Source organism: Suricata suricatta, chromosome 11 (genome assembly GCF_006229205.1).
Source record: "Suricata suricatta isolate VVHF042 chromosome 11, meerkat_22Aug2017_6uvM2_HiC, whole genome shotgun sequence".
In the NCBI taxonomy this organism is placed as follows: Eukaryota; Metazoa; Chordata; class Mammalia; order Carnivora; family Herpestidae; genus Suricata; species Suricata suricatta.
Window position 1 is genome coordinate 569,773 of NC_043710.1, and position 17,401 is coordinate 587,173.

The 17,401-nt window shown below is 65.4% G+C and overlaps 3 protein-coding genes across 11 annotated transcripts in view; 1 reads left to right on the forward strand and 2 right to left on the reverse strand.

The window, feature by feature from the left end:
- Positions 1 to 8,841, forward strand: part of TSPAN4 (tetraspanin 4) — a 23,673-nt gene extending 14,832 nt beyond the window's left edge. For 4 of the 5 annotated variants that reach the window (XM_029915437.1, XM_029915438.1, XM_029915436.1 and 1 more), the window contains 6 exons: positions 1,311 to 1,502; positions 2,536 to 2,610; positions 3,458 to 3,559; positions 3,655 to 3,786; positions 3,886 to 3,969; positions 4,685 to 8,841. In XM_029915437.1, coding sequence (XP_029771297.1) covers positions 1,311 to 1,502; positions 2,536 to 2,610; positions 3,458 to 3,559; positions 3,655 to 3,786; positions 3,886 to 3,969; positions 4,685 to 4,753 — 654 coding nt within the window. In that variant the 3' untranslated portion in view covers positions 4,754 to 8,841. The remainder of the gene's footprint in view (positions 1 to 1,310; positions 1,503 to 2,535; positions 2,611 to 3,457; positions 3,560 to 3,654; positions 3,787 to 3,885; positions 3,970 to 4,684) is intronic. The other variant, XR_003900390.1, reaches the window with a different exon arrangement.
- CHID1 (chitinase domain containing 1) overlaps positions 7,287 to 17,401 on the reverse strand; it is a 24,794-nt gene continuing 14,679 nt past the window's right edge. For 4 of the 5 annotated variants that reach the window (XM_029915431.1, XM_029915433.1, XM_029915432.1 and 1 more), the window contains 5 exons: positions 16,000 to 16,101; positions 15,308 to 15,463; positions 7,873 to 7,953; positions 7,597 to 7,639; positions 7,287 to 7,437 (listed from right to left, as the gene is read on the reverse strand). In XM_029915431.1, the coding sequence (XP_029771291.1) occupies positions 7,339 to 7,437; positions 7,597 to 7,639; positions 7,873 to 7,953; positions 15,308 to 15,463; positions 16,000 to 16,101 (481 nt within the window). In that variant the 3' untranslated portion in view covers positions 7,287 to 7,338. Of the gene's footprint in view, positions 7,438 to 7,596; positions 7,640 to 7,848; positions 7,954 to 15,307; positions 15,464 to 15,999; positions 16,102 to 17,401 lie in introns of all 5 variants that reach the window. The other variant, XR_003900389.1, reaches the window with a different exon arrangement.
- LOC115272350 lies at positions 7,960 to 12,480 on the reverse strand. The gene is made up of 2 exons (XM_029915430.1): positions 11,598 to 12,480; positions 7,960 to 11,354 (listed from the first exon to the last, which is right to left on the reverse strand). Exon 2 carries the CDS (start codon positions 10,343 to 10,345, stop codon positions 8,873 to 8,875), a length of 1,473 nt encoding a protein of 490 aa, XP_029771290.1. The 5' UTR covers positions 10,346 to 11,354; positions 11,598 to 12,480; the 3' UTR covers positions 7,960 to 8,872.

A 17,401-nucleotide genomic window follows, 5' to 3' on the forward strand; every position in this document is an offset into this window, starting at 1 on the left:
GGGGGGGGGGGGGCTCCCCAGGGGGGGCTCCCCACCCTCCCTCTACCATTGCGGTCTCCCGCCAGCCGGGCTTAATGCGCGGTGTGCGCCGTCCCCAGCGAGTTGTGTAGAGAATGCAGCGCTGGCGCCACCCCCACGCCCCGGGGAGGCTGACCTGCTGGTGGGGGAAGGGGCGCACCAGCGCACGTAGTGGGTGAGGCCTCCTTGGGAAGGGATCTCAGAGCCCCTGGGGCCTGCTGAGTCATGGGGTCCCTGCAAGGCTTGGGGAGGCGCTGTGTGCGGGTGGCCCTGGCCCCCCTTGGCTCTGCCTCTGACTGGGCAGGTGGCTCATTGCCCAGCCTCAGTTTACTTGTCTAGGAAGTGGGGTGGGAGTCTGGCCATCTAGGCTTAGGAAGCCCGTGCAGGGTGTGCAGGGTGAGCGCCGTATACCCCGGAGTCTGTGACCCCGCCGGTCCTGGGCATTTCGGGTGATCACTCCAGGGACTGGACACATGCCCAGGAGAGCGCTGGGCACTGAGGCCGTGGCGGCCGGACCAGATGGTCGGGAGTCTGGCCCTTCCGGAGCCTGGCAGCCACGGGTTCCCAAGTGGCCTCACCGAAGACCAGGTTTTGGGGGACCAGGTGGTGGTCAGCGTTTGTGGGGCAACGCATTCTCCCGTTTCATCCCGAGCACCCGGCCAGCCCCAGCCCACGTCGCTGCGTCACCACGCGAGGCCGACGGCCCTCTCTTCGCTTCTCCCCCTTCCTGTGTTGCTTTTGTAACAAGAGCAACCATGACGCGCGGTAGAAGGTCCGGCGGTTGGGGGAGGCGGCCAGGCCGGATGGGGCTCCCTGCTCCTCTCTGCTGCTGCCTCCTGCGGGGCCTGGGGGTGCTGTGGGGCTGGCACTTAGAAGGGACATCTGGGGACACCAGAGGGGCCCGTGGGGAGGTGGTGTCAGGAGGAGCGTGTGGTCTGGCAGGGGTGGTCGCTCTGACTACCCAGGTCCAGGGAGGCTGGATGAGAGAACGGGGTGCTTCCTGGCGGGGTGGTGCTCGGGGGAGCCCTGGGGCCCCTGCCCAGGGTCATTGGGACAGAGTATCCCCACCGCCAGAGGTGGGGGACCTTGGGGTCCCTATCACTGATGCTGTGGACTGGGGGTGTGTTTTGGGGAGACCAGCTGGGTGCTGAGGCGACACCAGGAGGGGTGGCTGGGCCTGGGAGGCCAGCAGGGTTGGGGGGGTGCGCAGGGCCCATCGGGCGCCGCTCTGGGTGGCGCGGGGCACGCGGACGGCAGCCTCACCGCCCTCTCTCCTGTCCCGGTGGCTCCAGCTGGGGGGCTGCGGCATCCTCGGGGTTGGCATCTGGCTGGCTGCCACGCAGGGGAACTTCGCCACCCTGTCCTCCTCCTTCCCGTCCCTGTCGGCCGCCAACCTGCTCATCGTGACCGGCACCTTCGTCATGGCCATCGGCTTCGTGGGCTGCATAGGGGCCATCAAGGAGAACAAGTGCCTGCTGCTCACGGTGAGTGCCCCCCCAGGTCGGCGCTCCCTACCGTGTGGACTCCTCTGGACCAGAGCAGATCACTGCCATGGCCCGTGGCAGCACCTCGCCAGGGCGGATGCCCACCAGTGCAGCCTGTACTGGGCCGGTTTGCCCTGAGGACACCCTTCCCGCCCCGCCCCCCCCCCCCCCCCCCCCCCCCCCCCCCCGGGATCTTAGTTGAGAGGCTCACTGTCTCCGCCTCTGCCTTGGAGCCTGGTTTACAGACAGGATGGGTCTCTGGTCTTCGGGAACGTTAGTCACAGAGAATAGAGGAGGGAAGGGTCCCCAGACCGGGCTCCTCACCTATTGATGTCTGGCAGAGGCCTCGGGCAGCCGAGTCCTAAATCACACCTTCACTTCTGTCCTGTGTGAGAGGCCCTTGCCGGGGGCAGGGCCTCGGAGGGTGCAGCTTCCCAGGTGTTTAGCGTGTCCAGAGGCTCCTCCCATCTAGGCTTGGGGCTCCTCCGGTTGCTTGGCGCAGCAGGTGGGGATGTGGACGGGTCCCCAGCTGCCCTGGGGCAGAAAGCTGTGATGTGTGTGTGGGGTCCTGACCCCGGCTTTGCCCACAGGGTGACTTGGGAATTCAGAGCCTGGTGCCTTCCAGGGGCTGTGTGGGCCCTGAGTCCTGAGCCCACACTGAGGGGAGGCCAGACCGGGGGCCCCAGGAGAGGACAGGGCCTGCTCTGCATCGTCCCACCTCCTGGCCCCATCCCTGTCTGCAGGAAGGGCAAGGTGGGCAAAGGATGCCTCTGGAGCTCGGATGGCCTGCGGGCTCTGTGGCCAAAGGTCAGGGCTGTGCCTCTGGGGGTGCTTCAGTGGGGGACTGCCACCCAGCAGGCAAGCTTTGTGCTGGTTTCCGGGGAACAGACACCTGGCCGGGGCTTCCCTCGGCACTGAGGTATCTGAGGTTTGCAGCCCTGCCCTCGGGAGCTCCGCGGGCTGGGGGGACAGCTGGGGGGACAGCTGGGGGCGGGGGGCGGAGTCAAGTCACTGGGGCCTGTCTCCCCTGCAGTTCTTTGTGATGCTGCTGCTGGTGCTCCTGCTGGAGGCCACCACCGCCATCCTCTTCTTCGCCTACACTGAGCAGGTCAGCCGCCCCCACCCTCCCTGTGTCCTCCCACCAGCAAGGGCCGCGGCACTGTGGGTGACAGGCGCAGGCAGGGCTGACGACGGCAGTCACAAGCCCCATGCCCAGTGTGGACGCTCTGCCATCCCACCTACTGGGGACCCAGCTTTAAGCACAGCCGCCAGCAGAGGCCAGGCCTGGAGGGGCGGGAGGGGAGCAGTGCTGAGCTCCTACCGTCCTCGACCCCATGCTTGTTGGGGGGAAAATCTGTTCCCATTGATTTGCTTAATCATTTATTCACATTACTGAGGGCTCTTTTGTGTGTTTTACACTCTGGGTTATACCCCAGGCCCGGGAGCCTTATTTTGCTCACATGTGGGCATCTCAGCCCGCCGGGAGCTCTCCTCTGGCTCCTGTGTCCCTCCGGCAGACTCCCCTCAGTGCACGTGCTGGTGGGCACTTCCTGTGGCATCTGCTGCCCAGGCCCGGGGTCGGCTGTTCCTGCGGGAGCCCCGGCTCCGTCCCTGGAGGGTGGTCTTGGGAGCCGTGTTCTGGGGGCCCGCGTGCTCCTTGCCATGGGGGGTCATAGCTTCTGGGCCTCGGCCGGCACACACAGCTCTCGGGCTTTCTGCACCTGCCTGTCGGCATCTGGGCCTCGAGCAGACACCAGGTCGTGTTGGCGTGTGTCCCTCTGGTCCAAACCAGAGTTCACCACAGGGGGCGGGGGCAGAGTCCTCAGCACAGGGCTGGGGGTTTCTGGGAGAGACGACTCCAAGGAGGGGGGTCGTGGGCACAGGGCACCTGCGGGGTCTGGGTGAGGGAGGCGGGGCTGGTGTGGGGGTGGCCCCTGACCCCACTGCACCTGCAGATTGACCGGTACGCCCAGCGAGACCTAAAGAAGGGCCTGCACCTGTATGGCACCCCAGGCAACGTGGGCCTCACCAATGCCTGGAGCATCATCCAGACTGACGTGAGTCTGGGGGGCGGGGCGGGGTGGGCCAGGTTGGGGGAGAAGGCAGGGCCACCCGCCTCCCCCAGCCCTCCTAGCGCTGGGTCTCTCTGCAGTTCCGCTGCTGTGGGGTCTCCAACTACACTGACTGGTTCGAGGTCTATAATGCCACCCGCGTGCCCGACTCCTGCTGCCTGGAGTTCAGTGACAGCTGCGGACTCCACACACCTGGCACCTGGTGGAAGGCGGTGAGCGCCTGCATGGCCCCTTCCCGCCGTCCTGGCCCCGGGGACCTGGGCGCGGGGGGGCTGGCCTCATAGCCCCCATGACACCCTCTCTTCCTCCAGCCGTGTTACGAGACCGTGAAGATGTGGCTCCAGGAGAACCTGCTGGCTGTGGGCATCTTCGGGTTGTGCACGGCGCTGGTGCAGGTAGGCTGGTGCCTGCTCCCCTGCTCCCCAGCACCTGGGTTGAGCCCACACAGCTGAGCCCACACAGCTGAGAAGACACACAGCTGAGGAGAGGTGGGGCTCAGAGACCAGTCCCAGGAGGGGTGACCTTTGACATCTCAGGGACAGGCAGGCAGGACGTGTTCTGCAGCCGAAGGCCTACTGGGGGGCTCTGGTGGGTGGGAGTCACGGGACTGCCCAGTGCAGAGTGAGGGTGGGCTTCCCGGCCCTCAGGGAGGTCCTGAGTGTCAGCACCCACGGGAGCATGAGGCCCGTCTGTCTGCATACTTGGATGTCAGGTGGCCCCTGTTCCTGGGGTGCAGCTGGGGGTAACAGCCAGGCCACACAGACACTCCCGAGGTGATCACAGTTGGGTGAGGGGCAGGGGGGAGGCCACTAGGGGCTTCTGGACAGGTAGGGCGGGGGCATGTGGCCCAGGACCTGACCTGGAGCCGATGGACATGAAATGCCCTGAAGCCGCCAGCAGTAGCCACAGGGGCCAAGATAAGGGAGAGGCGGGCCCCAGGGCTGGGCCCCAGGAACCTCCAGGGTGCCCCCTTGGCTCAGGGGGATGTGGCCAGGATGGACCCAATTGCCAGGGCTGGGGGGGCACCCCAGAGAAGTGGGGCGCAGGCCATCCTGGAAGCTGTGGGGTGGCTTCCTGGAGTCCTGCCCAGCCCCCCTTCATGTCCCGCAGATCCTGGGTCTGACCTTCGCCATGACCATGTACTGCCAGGTGGTGAAGGCAGACACCTACTGTGCGTAGGCTTCGCCGCCAAAGGACCTCACCTGCCACCTGTGCTGCAGGACTCGGCGCCGTCCTGGGCACGGGGAAGCGGAGGTGCGGCCCCTGGGGCCCCGAGACCCACAGCTAGCCCCGTGAGCACGGAGGTGGCCGCGCAGGGGCAACGTGTGCAGGGCTGGGGGCGGGAGGGGCTTCTGGCGCTTTTCATACCTGTGTATTCTGCAGAGCAGTGTTCTCCCCCGTGGCGGGGCCATTTGCGGTGGGCAGGGGGGTAAGGGCCGCCTGCGGGTCCTGGTGCTCATGGCGGGCAGCCCCGCCGACCACATTCCGCAGCGGAGCCGGGGCGGGCTCCGGGACGACTGAATAAAGCGCGTGGACAGCAGCCCCCCCCCCACCGTCTGTTCTGCCCTAAACTTCGCCCCGGGGAGGGGAGCTGTGCCCAGACAGACCGTGTAGCCGAGGCCCCCCATCGTGTGCCGGGTTCTCGGATGTGCATGGGTCCAGTCACCAATCCACGAGCTTAGGTGCAGGAAGTAGCACAGTGGCGCCTCAGAAGGGTCCTGTGCCTCCCGGACCCTCTCCCAGCCCGTCAGTCCCGTCCCCTGAGGTGGGGAGGCCCCTCCACCCAGCCCCAGGGCCCTGCCTGTCCCCAGGGGACTTTCTGTTCCTGTGAACTTTGCCCTTGACTGTTCATCTGTGCAGACTTTGGGAAGGGAGTGAGTGGCCAGGATCCCTGGGCCCTGAGGGGCAGCGGGTCTCCTGGGAGGAAGGCTCTGGGTCATGTGGCCCCAGATCTGTTTCCAGCCCCTACTGCTGGCTCCAGGGTGCTGCCCTCTCCCTGCTCCTCCCAGGGACACCCCTGTGTCACTGTTCTTGTGTGGTGGACACACCTGCTGACACGCGGCCGAGCACTGACCACGGCCACAGACTGCCGAGTTCCCTACCCCGTGTCCCCCCGACGCCACCTGTCCTCACGCCGTGGAAGCCACCGGTGAGCGTGCCACCAGAACCAGCACGAGCTTGTGGCCTACAGGCACACGGCTAGCCCACCAGCAGCCAACAGCTGGAGTGCCGGGAAAAGGAGCCCACGTCCAGCAGCGCAGTCCCCATCTGACCCGGGGACCCCCAGGGCCCCCTGCTGTTCCCTGGGCGCCACCCCCAGCTGGGTTCTCCCCCAGGAGGTGTGACCACACAGACCTGCCCCGGTGCCACGTCCTCCTGTGGACCCACGTGCAAGTTCCTTTTCGCTGGACAGATGGAGGAGACTTGTCGCTTGCTCACCGCCCACGTGAGCCCTCAGACTCCAGCCATGGCCCCACACTCCCCGGGGTCCTCAAGCTGCCTCGGCAGCCACGCTCCCCTGGGGGCCCCAGCCACCCGTCAGACCTTACCTGCTGCCTGTATTTCATTCCCAGACTCACTTTTCTCAGTGTGGGCACCCCTGGGGGTCTGACCTCAGGGCTCCTCTCCCAGCTCCTACCCCCTTCACTGGTCCTGTCTTCCAAAGCCCTGGCTGAGGAGGCCCCCCCCCCCCCCAGTGTCTGTCACCTGCCTGGCTCCAGACCCACTGATCCCGGTTTGTCCATGAGCCCAACTCTGGGGTGACTTCCAGACACACTAGAACCCAGCACCCCAGCGCTGGTGGGGGGAGGGGCCTGGCCTGTGCCCATAGCTCCGTCCTCTGCTCCTTCCAATTGCTAGGGTGTCTGGTGTGCGGCCTCAGGGAACCCTGCGCTGTGGCCCTTTGTGCTGGTCAGTGTCCCTGCCCCAGAAGTAGACAGGCACACGTGCACTCACACATCTGTGGAAGCTGAGCACACGGACTTCTCGCTACACTTCCCCCACGTCCCCCATCAGTCCTACCATTCAGGCCGCACCCTGGAGGGGAGGGTGGCTCCTAGTAACTAGGAACTAGAGGGCCCAGCCCAGCCCCACCCTTCAAAACCTGCAGCCTTCCCCTTGGAGCCCTTCTGGCTTCATGACCCCAGAACTCCCAGCTTGTGGCTCTAACTCCTGGTGTGCAGGGGAAAGCAGAGCCGTGGGGCAGCTGCACGCCCGCACGGCACCTGCCCTGGGTGGGCACAGCCCCCCGAAGGGTTCTGCTGCTTGGAGCCCACGGAGGTTAGTTACTGGGGAGTAAGCGTGAGCCGCTCTTCTGGCCGAGGAGCTGGGGGTCAGAGTCTTTGGCTACTGGCAATCCCAACATCTCCTGAGGTTTCATCCTGCGGGCCTTGCTACCCTGTGGGCAGAACCTCATGGCGCGGCTCACGCGAGCCGGAGGGCTCCCAGGGGTCCTTCTGTTGCCCCGTGGAGTCCAGGGCTTCGGCGGATGGGAAGAGCTTCTGTGAGCCCAGCTTCTGCAGCGGCGCCTCCACCTTCGCGGAGCGCGGCCTGGCCGGCAGACGGAGCCAGCACGGGCAGCGAGAGGCCAAGGCCCCACTGTACAAGCCGAAGGCCGGGTGGGAGGGGCCTGCCTTCCCGGCAACCCCCCCAGGACTGTCCCCCCCCAACGCTGACGAGGACCCCTCCACCACCACTCGAGGACCACAGCAGAAACTGAGCAGAAAAAAGTCTGTATTTCACTTATCACACGGCTCAGAGCTGGCCTAGAGCAGGTCGTAGAAGTAATCCAGGCCCTGGCCCAGCTCCCACATGGACACGCCGACACCCAGCTCCCGGGCCAGCTCCAGCCGCACCTGCAAAGACTGCCGGCCCGGGAAGCGTCAGCCCTGCCTCGCCCCGCAGCCCCTGGTGGCCCCCTGACCGCGCTGCCCTCCACTGTCGCTGAGGGCAAGGGTCATTCTGGGGAGAAGGGTGTTGTACGTGCGCCCCCACCCCCAGCACAATGGCAGGCCCGTCGGTACCTTCAGAGTCGGGTAGAAGACGATGTGCCTCCCTCCGCGGCTTCTGCAGGAGAGAATGAGGCCTCCTGGCGCGGTCCCTCCCAGCACCCCCCCCCCCCACGGGATGCGGGGACCCCTCCCCGGCAGCGGAGGCCTCGGGTCCTGCTGGGAAGGCTGCCCCACAGGGCCCACGCCTGGGGTGGACCAGCCCTCGGGGCAGAGGTGGATGGGGGGCTGGGGCCCTTGGCCAGCCTGGGCATGCACAGCCCTCACCTAGGGCCGTCTCCGGACACTCACTTCTTGTACTCGAAGAAGTGCTCTGCAGCCTGGCTGTCCCACACGACCCGGGGCCTGTGGTCCTTCAGCAGCTGGATGTACCTGCGGGGAGCCGGGCGTGCGTGTGGGCGTCCTGAGGCGGCCTGCACACGGGCCGGTCACGGGAGCCGAGGACCACGCATGCGCCCCGGACCCAAGTACGGGAGCACAGGATGGGGAATGGGACACCTTGCCCCTGGCAGATGTGGGCTGGGGGCCTCCCGTCCTCCCTGGGGGGTGGGGGACAGACTGAGAACGACAGACTGCAAGCTCCGTAAGCTCAGTGCCCTGGGCTGTGCAGGTGGGAGCGCGACTGCACCAAGGGGCCGGCGGTCCTGACCGAGCCTCTTGCTGTAACAGCTGCACCACGAGTGTCCAAGCGGATGGAGCGAGGGCGCCTGCATTCAGGGGCAGCATCTGCAGTGTGGGCGGCAGACGAGGCACGCTCGGCGACCGCCCCGAGTGCCATGGGACAAGCGGCGTTTGGGGTGTTCAGGCGGAGCCACAGGCCTCCGAGGAAGAGCAGGGCCCGGGGCAGCCCCCGGGGGTCCCCAGCCTGGCTCTCTGGGGACAGCAGGGGGGGGCAGTGGCCTTTGAGCTCTTCCAGAGGCCCGGCTGCCCCGGGGTTGCCCTTCTCACCGTGGACAGGTGGCCTCATGCCCACAGCAGCCCTTTCTGACTGCCAGGGGCCAGGGGCCAGGGGCTTGAGTCTGTGTCCCCTGCGCCCCAGACACATGGAGAGGACATGACTTCCGAAGGTGCTGTGGGACCAGGAGGGTGGGGCCTCCCAGTAGCGGGTTCATGAGGCACAACGTGTCTCTGCAGCGCCCCCTGGCAGACAAGTGATGGACAGGAGGGGACAGGCACCTACTGGCAAGGGGGGTGACCCAACTCCAACCATCCCAAATTATTTAATTATCCTTAATTAAAACAAGGTTCTCCGTTTGTTTACATTATCTCCAATTTTTGACCCAATGTATGCTCAGTGGCCCTGTGGGAACAATCCAGGTCGTGTGGGGCAGGGCACATAGGGCCTGATGGGAGGGTGTGGTGGGGTAAAGGGCAGGGCATTTGACCCAGGCTGCCCCTGCCCCCAGGGTCCCATGCCAGTCATGGGCAAATGCTGCAGGATGGCCCCTGCAGGGGAGGCGCCACTGAGGCTGAGGTCGCTGCCCCCTGGGTGACATGGTTGGGCCACACAGGATCCCATGTCACCTGAGCACAGCCCCAGGAACACAGGAGGGCAGTGGGGAGCAAACCCTGGGGGATGGCACAGAGGGGCGCAGACTAGAGATGGGAGGGGAGGGCCCGGGGGGAAGGGAGAGACGAGAGAAGGTGGGAGAAGCGGGGGAAACTCTTCAAAAATGAGGCCAGAGCATGTCCCGAGCCTGATGCAGGCCAGCGAGCCCTCAGGCACTCGGGCAAGAACCATCCAGATCAGGCAGACCCGCAGCCAAAACGCAGCCTGGGGTCGCCGGGGGTGGGGTACTGCTAAGACGGCCCAAGGTTGCTTTCTGGGACATGAAAGCGTGGAATTTGAGGTGCTGGCTGCACAATTCAGCTGAATGCCCTGACACCCCATCCTCTGAAATGGCGAGTCTACGGAGTGGGGACGCCCCCCAAAAGGTATGAGGCCTAGCCTAAGGGTTCCAGGAACACCCGGGAGAGGACATTTGGCACCAGGATGAGGACGTTCCTGGGTCTTCTGGTGGGTGGGGAGGCGCCCACGGAGAGCACCTGGCAGCAGCAGAGAAAGGACTCCGACAGGAAACAGGCAATGAGGGTGCACATGCGCAGGACCCACCACAGCTGGGGGGGGTGTCCCAAGGAAGGACAGAGGGGTGCCTCCTGCCCCGAAGGAAATTGGCATGTGGCTTCTCCCCTTCACTGGTGGGACCTGAGGGCTCCCCGCACTCAATGCCGGTACCCCTGCCCCACGAGACCAGAGGCACAGGACGGGCTGGACTGAGTCTAAGCCACCCACCCGTGCCGGACCTGTCCGCACCCCAGCCTTAGGAGGGGACCTCCCATTGGCAAAGGGGCCTGGGGCCTGATAAACGGGCTGAGTGGGACCTGCGTGCCTAGCGGCCTCTCCTTGTTGCCGCTCCCACCGCAGCCAGAGCCCCCCAGAGCGGCCCCTGCGCCCGGCGTCCCGGCAGGTATGCGGCCGGGGCTGTGCCCTTGCTGACCGTCTTCTCAGGCTGGACGCGGACAGGGCAGGGTCTCCCCGATGCAGATCTGTCCCATGAGCCGCTCCTCTGTGGGTGGCATGGGGACCCTGGGCCACAGGCCCCCCCCACAGGCTTCGGGGCTCCTCCTGAGCTACCTTCCATGGACTGTGCCTGGAGGAAAACCTCCAAAGTGAGGCGGGGCCACAGGAAGGGGGCCACGAGAAGCCACCCAGGGAGACTGCCGAAGGCACAGGACAGGGACACTGGGAGAGCAGTGTCCCCATGAGGTTCCTCTGACCGCTCCCCGGTGCAGGGCCTCACACAGACCCGCTGTCCTCGACTGAGGGAGCCAGGTGCCCAGCACCACCGTCTGGGCCTGGTAGGGACTTCCCTGAGCCCCTGGGGCCCTGGCTCTCAAGGACACTTCCAAGTATGACCTGTCCTTTATGGACTCAGCTGGCTGTGCCCCAGCTGGGGACCCCTAGGCAGGGGCAGGAGATGCAGGGTGGGGACTGCAAGCCCCAAAGGTACAGAAGAAGAGGGGCCCATGGGGACTGGTGCTTGGGGGGCTGCGGGGCCAGGCTGGGCCTGCCAGGCAAGCAGCACAGCCTATCAGGAGAGAGGCCTGGTAGGCACGGGGACCCACAGATCAGCACCTAGACCCGTGCCACTCCCTGGGGCGTTTCACAGCTGCCCAAACTCCCTGCAGTTAGGGAAGGGGCAGGCCACATGGAGGAGCCCGGCCACGGTCAGGACAAGGTCTGACTAGAGACTAGTGAGTTGGGAAGGAAACTCAGGACATGAACCGACAGCCACTGCAGACCGGGGCCCCCTCAGGTCTCCCCGGCAGGTGGAGAACACTAGCCTGGCTGACAGAGGCCGGGAGGCCACACGCCAGGCCTGAGGCGGCTGGCCTCCTGCCCCCACCACAGGGTCCTGGCTCTGTCTGGGGCTGAGCAGATGGTGGGGCGACTGATCCCCCACTGCCCTGGAAGAGGCCAAGGACACCTGCCACAAAGGGCCAGGCCTCCTTGTTGCAGAAGCCAAGACAAGGAGGGCTTCCATCGGCACCAAAGCTGAGAGTGACTGCGGGGCACCTGCGCCCTACGCCTGGCCATCGCCACGTGCACGGGGAGCAGGGTCCGCGGCAGCAGGCTGGCCAGGAGGGCATCCTGGGGAATTGCCTTTCTAGGGCGCTGCTCCTGAGCTCTCCCCTCCCCCGGCGAACAAAGGCACCAGCGAAGAATCTGCTGAGCTCTTCTGTCGGGCTCAGAGGGTCAGAGACGTGCAGCCCTGAGAGGGAAGTGCGTGTCAGGCCTTTCCTGCAGGCCCGAGCACTGCCCGGAAGAACGAGGCTGTGGGCAAAGGAGGTGGAGAGAAACCCAGAGGCGCCCGAGGGGTGCTTCGCTGTTGGCATTCCTGTTGCTATTGCAGGGGCTGGGGGCCCTCGGGGGCAGGGGGGCTCATGCTGGGTGTGGGGAGAGGGCTCACACCACACTGGGGGGGCGCACGGTGGCACCTGGGCCAGTGCCCAACCTGCGTGAGTCCTGTTTGCCCCACGAGCCGCTGCCATTCGATGGCATCCTTCCTGGACTGTGGCTCTCACGCCGGGACTGGCCTGTGGGGGAGGTGACCTCTCCCCGGGCTCGCTCCCCTCTCCTGGAGGGTGGGGGCGTCCTTCCTGATCCCCCTGAGCCCTGCGTGCCCTCTGCGGGGCCAGCTCCCTGTGACGCAAATCCCAGGGAAGGTGCGTGTGCACCGGGGGCCGTGCTCTGCTTGAGACCCCACTTTGACAAAGGTCGCCTCACCGTAAGTCTGACCACAGGGGGCATGTGGGAAAGGCCACGTGAGGGCCGCATGCCTGCCCCTCCCCACCTTGTTTGGGGCCGAGGCTCAAGGCCCCTCAGTAGCACAGCAGCTCTGCCTGCCCTGCGGGGAGCCTGTGCCCTCAGCCCCCTTGCCCCGAAGCCTGAGACCACCCAGGGGGGCTGGGGGGGGGCAGAGGGTCCTGGGAGCCACCATCAGGATGGCAGTCTCTTGCCAGGTCAGGGCCCCAGGCCCGGCCCCATTCTACAGCTCGGCAGGCGGGGGCCTGGGGTGGAGAGAGGCACAGCCAGGTCTGTGCAGGTGACCCTGGGGCAGCCCTCCACCAGGGCCCTCCCCAGAAGCAGACACGACTCCTCCTCTGCTCCAAATCCGAGGCGGCACCTGGTGCCGGGAGGCTGTGGTGCCGACCCCGTCTGCTGGCCACAGGCCTCTCGCCTCCGTGAGGCCCCTCAGCCCCTCTCGGTGGGGCTAACCCCCCAGGCAGGGCCTGTGACAGGTAAGCCGCAGCCCTGCTACCCTGGGCCTGAGGGCCGCCCTGCTCAGTGGGACCTGGGGCTGCAGCGGCTGTCTGCTCCCTGGCTCCTGAGAGGGAGCCGGGGCAGGGGGGGGGGGGCGGGGCGCGCTTGCCCGACACACAGCTGGCCGCAGCCCTGGGCCCTGCGTGGGGTTAACAAGCCTGATGGTCTGCTCCACATGCCGCCGCGGGGCCGAGGCTTAGTGAGTCAACAGTAACTCTCCGCCCCTGAGGCGGGGACACGGATGAACTGTGCCCCCCAGATTTCTATGTTGGGGTTTTGACCCTCAGCACCTCAGGACGTGACTATATGTAGAGACGGGGACTTTACAGAGGTGAGTGAGATAACATGGGTCACCAGGGCGGGCCCTGATCCCATGTGACCGGGCCCTTGTGAGAAGAGGGATCAGGACAGACACGCACGGAGGGACGGCCATCCACACACAAGCCGAGAGGCCTCGGGAGGCCCGGCCCTGCCCCCGCCTGGACCTCGGGCTCCAGGCCCCAGGACCAGGGACAGTGACGGGCCGCGGTTCAAGCCCCAGGTGTGGCATGTGTATGGCAGTGCAGCTGGCCGAGCGCGAGGCACCGCAAGGCTGAGCCCCCTGCCCTCCCAGCGGAGCCTGAGGCTGGAGCAGAGGCGGGCGGGGGGCGTGGGGGCCCCGCGTGCTGCCTCCCTGAGCAGCAGGAGGAATCATCCTCCAACCCCTGGCTGACCGGTCAGCAGCTCCCTGGGGCCTGGTGCTGGGACCCCCAGCCCTGGATGGGGCTCTGGCCACTGCCTCGTTGAGCCAGGCACCCAGTCAAGGCTGTGGGGAAGAGCAGAGACACGAGCAAAGCTTCCAGAACTTTTTCAGCAATCCCATGTCAGAGGGGTGCACCAGGGCACCTGACCAGAAAGACAGATGGACACGAAGGGGGAGCTCTGAAGGAGGGGTAGCAGCAGCCAAGAACCGCACTCTGTTGGGAGATGAGACAATGCCCTAGCCACCGGCCAGGCGCCACAGCAGCCCCCCCAGAGCCGGGGAGCCACTCCTGGGCCTCTCGCCCCAGCCCCTGCCGTCCCCAGTGCGTCCACGCCACTTCCCAAGGCCTCTCCCAGCAGAGAGGAGCAGACCCAACTTCGGGGACCCAGAATATGCCCAGAGCCAGGGGCCAGGACAGGAGCGGGCCGCACAGGCCTACGCCGGACCCCAAGCCCCAGCACCAGCTGTGTGCCCAGGGGACATGGTCCTGGAGGGGCCACCACTTCGGAGCATTGTCTCTCCCGGGGTCCCACCCATGGAGGGGCCTGATCCAGGGACAAGTGAGGTGAGGGGTGGCTTTGGGCCCTCCTGGGCATTCTTCTTGTCCTGGAGGCCCCTCCTGGGGCCTCCCCTAGAGGGAAACAGGGAAGCCCCCTGCCCACTGGGCAGGTGACTGGGAGCAGACCCTTCGAACCTGTGAGTGCAGCCAAGGGCCAACCATGCAGCCCCTGTCCCTCCACCGAGGCGCAGCTGCAGGAAGTCACCATGGATGAGAGGCCCAGCAGAGCAGCACGCCCCCTGTCCCGCCCCCGCCTAGGCTGACATGCCTTGTGCCTGACGGCAGCAGCCCTGCTGGTGACCCGCGGGGACACCCCTGTGAGGATGGCAGGCTGCAAGAGGCGCGTGCCCAGGTCGCAGCATCCGGACCCGCTCCCCATGGCCGCTCCCACAGCAAAGATCGAGAAGATTCAGGAGCGCCAAGGCCCAACAAGGAACAATTTACAGTGTCTGGTGTCCAACCTAGGAGCCCGCGCTGCAGAGCCCCGGCCTGGCAGGGGCCTGGGCAGGGGCGCCGCTGGTGGGGCCACCAGGACGGGCCTGCCTTGGGGAGCAGCCGTCACAGCCCAGGCCACGCGCACGCAGGCCACACGGAAGCGAAAACCGAACACCAGCTTCCGGAGGTGATGGGAAGTCCAGGCTGTGACACCACAAAGACGCGACAGAGACACCAGTCGGCGCCTCTGATGAGGCCAACAAACACCCCACAAAAGGGAAAATAAAACGAGTATCAGGGGCAAGGACAGACCACGGACCTCACATATATTTGAGGGCCCGCAAAGAAGAGAAAGGGACATAAAAACTCTGAAGAAACGGAAGATTTTTCCAAATTCCATGAGAAGTACAAACACACAGGTCCCAAAAGCTTAACGGAAACCAAGTACAGAACGCGTAGAGACACCCCAGGAAGGCGCGCACTCACCGAGCTGTACGGGGCGCCGGGGCATCACCCCCCCCAGCAGCTGTAGCTTCCAGAAAACCAATGCAAAGCACAGATGACAAGAATTTGATACCAGCCGGAGCACCTGGGTGGCTCAGTCGGTTAAATGTCTGACTCTCAATTTCTGCTCAGGTCATAATCTCTTGAATCACAGGTTCGAGCCCTGTGTCGGGCTCTGTCCTGACATTGTGGGTCTACTTAGGACTCTCTCTCTCAAAATAAATAAAGTTAAAAAAAAAAAAAGCATTAAAAAAAAAAACAAAACAACATTTGACACCAGCAGACCCGAAAGGCAAGAGACCTTGGGGGCTGTTCAGGCAGGAAATGATGCCAAGTGCAAGTGCGGATGTGCATGAGAGCCAAGCGCCTCCCAAGCCAGGGCCACATGCCCCTTGCTTTCAGGATGTGGTCCGCATGCTTGCGGACACAGGTGATCTCAAGGGGGGCATCCCAGCTGTGGTGCTGGGATGGCGCCCCCAACCCAGCAGGCTCTGAGGGGCTCTGCCCACAAGCACCAGGCATGTGGGGTCAGACCGCCTCAGGCCTCCTCTCTTGCTCTAAGCCACCACGTCCAGGAGACACACAGACCCAGTGGAATGAGGGCTCGAGGCGCAGGACAGCACAAGAGGCCGCCCCGCATGGTGGGGGGCCCTAGGCTCACCTGGATCCGATGACAGGCTCGCGGGCATCCCTGGAGGCTGCATAGTCCATGCCGTAGAGGTTGAGCCCCAGGAGGATCTTGCTCCGCCACTTGGACTTGGGGTCCAGGACCTGGACGCAGGCTCGAACCCAGGACAATGGTGCATTGGGACCAGGCCTGCAGGGGCGAGGGGGGGAGTGGGATTCAGCAGCAGGCAGAAGCGTCAGGCAGGGGCAGGATGGGAAGGAGCGCAGCGGACTGCAGGCCTCCCATGGTGGCTTCCAGCTGGACCCGTGCCCGCGTTCGCCGCACCTGGGGTGCCACAGGGGCCAGGGACGGCAGTGGGCAGCACCGTGACATGCCCGAGCCCGAGGCTCCCTTCGAGGCAGCGATCCCCACCCGCAGGATCACCTTCTTGGCAATAAGATGGGTCCAGTGCCAGCAGCCACCGTGCTAGCACAGGGGGACAAGCCAGGGTGGTGGACAGCCCTCTTTCACAGGCCCCAAAAATGTGAAGCTGCCCAATGTGGTGGCAACTGTGGGCTTCGGGTCCTCCACGCCCCTGGGGCCAAGAGCTGACGGCAGCGTGGTCCCAAGCACGCTGGCAGGAAGCCAGGCCTTGTCCCTCTGAGTGTCCAGGGTCCCGGCTCCAGAGGAGGCAAGAATCTGCGCCAAGCCGCGGAGCTCATGGGGCCCCGGGTGCCCGCACTCACTGCTGCGCCGTGGGGTAGTCATAGGTCATGAGGCTGAAGCCGTCCAGCAGGGGGGCCAGCTGCTCGAACTCCTTGTGAGTGAACGCGCCCAGCTGGTCAGTCCTGCAGAGACAGGAGCATGACTGCCACCACCCACCTCTTGCAGCCCAGCCGACACCCGACAGCCGACGGACCGAGGCTGGGGGCCCTCCCAGACCACACAGGTTCCAGACCACACGGGTTCCACCCCACACCGGGGGAGGGCTGCGGTCACTTTCCCCGGGAGGGGACTTGTCACTCAGTTATAGGACACAGCCTGCAGCGGTCAGGGCCACATTCCAAGAGTGGGGGTGGGCCGGGAAGGGCAGCAGGTGGAGACCAAGGCCAAAGGCCAAGCAAAGGCTCATTTCTCTCCCTGTCCCCACCCTCCGTGCCATGCATCCAAGGGCGCCACGAGATCAGCCCAGCTCTGGGATAGCCCCATCCCCACAGGTGGGCACGGGCGCACCAGGCCAGCAAGGGCCCGGCTGGTCCATCTTCCAGCCTGCTTGCTAGCCTGCAGCAATGCCAAAGGCGGCCACATCCCCAGGAGGACCCTCCACGTGAAATAGGACCCCTTTTCTCAGCCTGCCCCCCCAAAACCCTGGACAAGTGTGTCTGCAGGGGCCTCGGTGATGCTCATCCATTCTACAGGACGCTGTCCCGAGGCTGCCCCACTCCAGCCCAGAGAAAAGCTTCTCTAGCTACCTTTGGGGGGAGCAGCTAAGAAGGCAGGTCCGGGTCCCCCAGAGACACGGGGCACCTGCAGGACCTGAAGATAAGCAGAGCCAGCAGGCGACGGCCGGCCTCACGGTCCCAGCTCGGCGATGAGCACCAGACACAAAGGGGTGCTCCAGGATGCGCCTGGAGGCAAACGCTTCGCTGCGCAATGATGGCCGCGCTCCCTGATGGCCACACTGGGGACAGGCCCCCTAAAGTGGACCAGAAGATGCCAGGCCCCAGCAAAAGGAAGACAGGCTACGGACGGCCACATGAACACATCTTGTACCCTCCAGGCCTCAGCCTGGAGCGCCACAGGAATAGTGGGCGCGTCAGCTTTAGGAAAACAGTTCCCATTTCAAAGGCTCACCTGTCTCAAGGTGGGACAGTCACACACCTAGGTCCTGCCATTTCTGGATTCAGCAGCTTAGGAGGGATGGCAGGACTGTAGGCTGCTGTAGGCCCAGCAGGGGTGCTCCCCTTAGGCCCACATCTTGGTTGCGGCAGCACCCAGGGGACTTACAGGGGCCCTGGCACCTTCCCTGCTCCACTGGGAGAGGGGACCCAGCCAGGTGTGCGGGGAAGGCCAGCCTGGAGCAGGACTCGGGAGGTTGTGAGGCCCAGAGAAATGAGCGGGAGAGGGCACTACCCGACCGTCTTCATG

What these genes read in the sequence shown, in the direction of transcription:
- LOC115272350 (XM_029915430.1), bottom strand. Translation starts at nt 10,345, where the DNA reads ATGGGGACACTGCTCTCCCAGTGTCCCTGTCCTGTGCCTTCGGCAGTC.